Source organism: Chrysemys picta, chromosome 4, assembly GCF_011386835.1.
Source record: "Chrysemys picta bellii isolate R12L10 chromosome 4, ASM1138683v2, whole genome shotgun sequence".
NCBI lineage: Eukaryota > Metazoa > Chordata > Testudines > Emydidae > Chrysemys > Chrysemys picta.
The window spans coordinates 5,948,253-5,951,916 of NC_088794.1; the positions used below are offsets into that span (position 1 = coordinate 5,948,253).

The window sequence follows — 3,664 nt, forward strand, 5'->3', positions numbered from 1 at the left end:
TGGGTGGTGCAGAAGGTTAAAGGTTTCCAGGGTCGATGCAGGGAGACGGTTCAGGGTCATTTTAACCAGTGCGGGGCAGCGTCTGCTCTCAGGTGCCTGGTGTACATCAGAAGTGACCCCACCGAAGTCAGTGGGGTCAGGGTCAGATTCCTCTGGGACCCTGGGGTTAGTTCCCACTGGAGTAAAAGGGTTCACCCCAGGGTAGCTGGGAGCAGTCTCTGGCTCTCTAGTGCTGGGGGTGGGGAGGGCAGGGGGAGAGGCCAGTAAAACGGCTGAGCAGGCAGGGATGTGGCAGGGGTCAGGGCGGAGCAGGGGGAGATTTGTGCTGATCCCAGGGTTTGAGTGTCAGACGTTCCAGTGAGGCCATTGGGTGGTTTGGGCAGCACCATTTGCCAAGGCCTAGTCTACACTTCAACCTGTTGCTGGTACAGCGATGGGGGGGAGGGCGGTGATGGATTGTAGGGGGGTTGGTGATTTTTGGTGACATTTTCATATTAGCAAAAGGCCTAGTGCAGACACAGTTACACTGGCAAAGGTATCGAATGAAACGCTCTGTGCAGCCCAGACAAGGCCCTGTACCATTTCCCATGACCCCCACTCATCCCGTGTCCCTGCCCTGCCCCTGCGTCTCTCTGCGCACCCCAGAGGCAGGCGGAAGTGGAGCGGCAGCTGGTGGTGTCCGAGTGCGAGCGGCTGAGCCAGTTCCTGGCTAAACAAGAGCGCCTCCTGCCTGCCCGGCTGGCAGAGCTGGACAAGGAGATGAAGAGGAGGAGGGAGGAAAATGCCACCCACCTGGGTGAGGAGATTTCCCGGCTCAGCGCCCTGATCACGGAGCTGGAGGGGAAGTGTCAGCAGCCCGTGCTGGAACTGCTGCAGGTGAGACTGTGTCAGATGCACCCAGTGTCGGGAGGGGACGGCCCCCAAGACCCTGTAAAGCTCAGTGCAGAGCGTGCGGCCGGGATATCTGCAGGGCCACGGGCTGCAAAGAGAGAGGAGATCAGACTGTCGGGGAGGTGGTGGGAGGCTGGTGAAAGGCTGTTCCAGTCCCAGGGCTCAGCACAGGAGGCCCGGCCGTCCCTGGAGGGCAGCGCTGCTCCCCCTAGCACAGCCCTTTAGTGCCGCCACCCCACTGGGGGAGCAGCCCGTGGGGCTGGGGCTGGGGCTGGGAGAGCAGAGTGACCCGGCTGGGCCATGGGCACTGACTCTCTTCTCTGTCTCTCCTTCCCCTCTAGGGTGTCAGAAGTGCCGTGAGCAGGTACGTCCGGGCTCCGTCTACCCCTCACGCCCCGTCGGGCTGGGAAGAGACTCAGAGCCCAGGCTGCAGACCCAGTGCCCCAACTATGGGAGGGTCTCACCCTCTGGATCCAGCCCCCCTCCGTCCCCATTGCCCTGGGGCTGCAGCTGCTGTGTCTGTGTGACCCACCCAGGGGAGGGGATTGCCCTACAGCTCTGGCTGGAGACCCCTCCCTGGGACCAGGCTGGCTTGGGTGATTATTCATGGGGCTGGGGGTCTGTCACCCCAAGGGCCCAGCTGGGACCTGGCCCCAGGTCTGTCATGGCCCAAAGCCTCTCCCGTGTGATGGGGCCCAGGGGCCTGTGGGGAGAGAGCCGAGTGTCCCAGCCCAGGGCCGAGTGGGGCAGAGTCCCCATCCCAGAGCCCCCCACCCCATGGGGAGTGACAGGCCCCTTGGAGGCTGAGAGGAGAAGCTGAGGAGAGGCTGGGCCTGGAGAATGGGCCACTCTCTCAACGCTGGGATCGGCCTCTCCAGGCCCTAGTGGGGACGTGGGACTGGCCGGGTGTGAGGGGAGCCGGGGCTGGCCCTGTCCGGGCTGGGTTTTCTCTCTGGATGGAGAGAGGCCCCCAGTCCCCAGGCCGGCCCTAAATTCCCTGGGCAGTAGAGGTCATGGCCCCGTTAGCCCTGCCTATGGTCCAGCTTCCACCCGCTCCCCGTCTGGCTCTGGGGGGCAGGAACTTAGGGCTGACGAGGGGGAGGAATAAACACACTCGTGTCTCTGCAGGGGCAAGAAGGCGACGTCACCGCATCCAGCGCCCGAGTCCCCTGAGCTGGAAAAGAGAATCCGGGATTTCCCGCGAGAGAACAATCTCCAGGAGGCTGTTACGGGATTCCTGGGTAAGGGGCGCTGCTGGGGGTTTGTCTCTCATTGTATTGGAGCAGGGCAGGGGAAGGGATTTGGCCCAGCAGGTTGGGCCCATATTACTCGTGGATCGGAGCTTAATTCAGAGCACTGTGACTGCCCAGCTCAGAGGGGCCCAGATCCCGGGAGAGCCCTGGGGGTCCCAGCTTCCCTGGCTGCTCAGAGCAGAGCCCAAAGGGGAAGATTTCAGGAGAGCAGATAATTCATAATCATGAATCTGTGTGCCCAGCGCTGCCTCCTGCTCTCTCCCTGGTTATCTGAGCGCAGGGGCTGATGCTCTTGGTTAACGTGAGACGTTATCACAGACTCAGGGCCGGATTCCCGCCTCCCTGACTGACACCAGCTGAGCATCAGGGCCCTCGTGTTTGAGCACCTTGGGCCAGACTTTCAAAGGTATTTAGGTGTCTGGTGGGAACCTCCAAAGCACCTAACTCCTATGGACTTGCCTAACCTGCTTCAGTACATTTGAAAATCCCACTCAGTGTCTACCTGCATCTCTAGGTGCCTAAATATCTAGGAGAAGCTCCCTCCTTTTGCCTTGGTCGCCAGCCTGTGCTGGGATATTGTATCAGCTTGAAAGAGCTGTGGCTCTAGTAGTGGTGAGACAGGGGTTGTGGCTAATTACTCTCTCTCTCTCTCTCTCCTTCCAGAGGGGCTGGCTGCAGAGAGAGGGGAGACTCCTGGGTCGCTGTGCTAGGGCAGGGCACGACAGCTGCTGGGAGCCTGTTCCCCTGTTTGGAGCAGCCCCTGGGCTGAGCGGGTGTGATGGGATCTGCATGGGGGAGAAACCCAGCCGGGAAACATGGGACAGAAAAGCCGAGGGGGAGTCGGAGCCTGTTGAGCCCTGGTCTGTTGTGAGACGGTGCAGAGCCGGGGGCTGTGGGGAGCAGGCCCATGTAGGTACCTAGCTAGAGCTGCTGCTGAACAGTCCGTTCTGTTTGTGTCAGGACGTCGGCTCTGCCCCACAGTCTCTGCAATGAGCCCCGCTCCGGGTGACTCTGCTGTGTGAATTCTCACCTCTCTTTCTCTGCTGGTTGTTCCAGGACTCAGAAGAGCCCAAGGATTTGCAGGTAACTGTGGTCAATTCTGTATCAATGACTCCAGCCCCCTCCCTTGGAAGAGATTCACTCCCTGCAGCTGCTCCTGGCACCACCCCCCAGTGGTGCCTGCAACCTGGGCTCCCTTCTGGGCAGGGCCCCAGGTCCTGGGAGACACGCTGGCCAGGCCCAGGGTCTCCAGCAGGGCCATTTGTGCTGGTACCGCGCTCGCTGCCAGGGCTCCCAGCCCCTGACCCAGCCCGGCCTGTTGTCCCAGCGCTGACCCCTGCCCTGCAGGTGGGGACCCTGCTGCTTTGCCTGGCCGAGCCCCCCTCTCTGCCGCTGCCTCTGTCTCTGCGCTCGCAGGCTCAGCCTGTGCCAGGGCCAATGCGGCGCTGCTGGGGCCGCTCCTTCCCTCGGCACCTGGATTCTCTGTGTCTGGGGCAAATGGCCGGGCGAGGGGGCAGGGA

At 62.0% G+C, this 3,664-nt stretch overlaps 1 protein-coding gene across 1 annotated transcript; it reads left to right on the forward strand.

Moving 5' to 3' along the window:
- The first annotated feature begins 433 nt into the window (after nucleotides 1-433).
- On the forward strand, nucleotides 434-3,448 carry LOC135982797 (E3 ubiquitin-protein ligase TRIM15-like). Its single transcript, XM_065590991.1, has 6 exons — nucleotides 434-448; nucleotides 646-876; nucleotides 1,233-1,255; nucleotides 2,020-2,132; nucleotides 2,808-2,826; nucleotides 3,199-3,448. The coding sequence occupies exons 1-6, from the start codon at nucleotides 434-436 to the stop codon at nucleotides 3,446-3,448; spliced, it is 651 nt and encodes a 216-aa protein (XP_065447063.1).
- The last annotated feature ends 216 nt before the right edge of the window (nucleotides 3,449-3,664 follow it).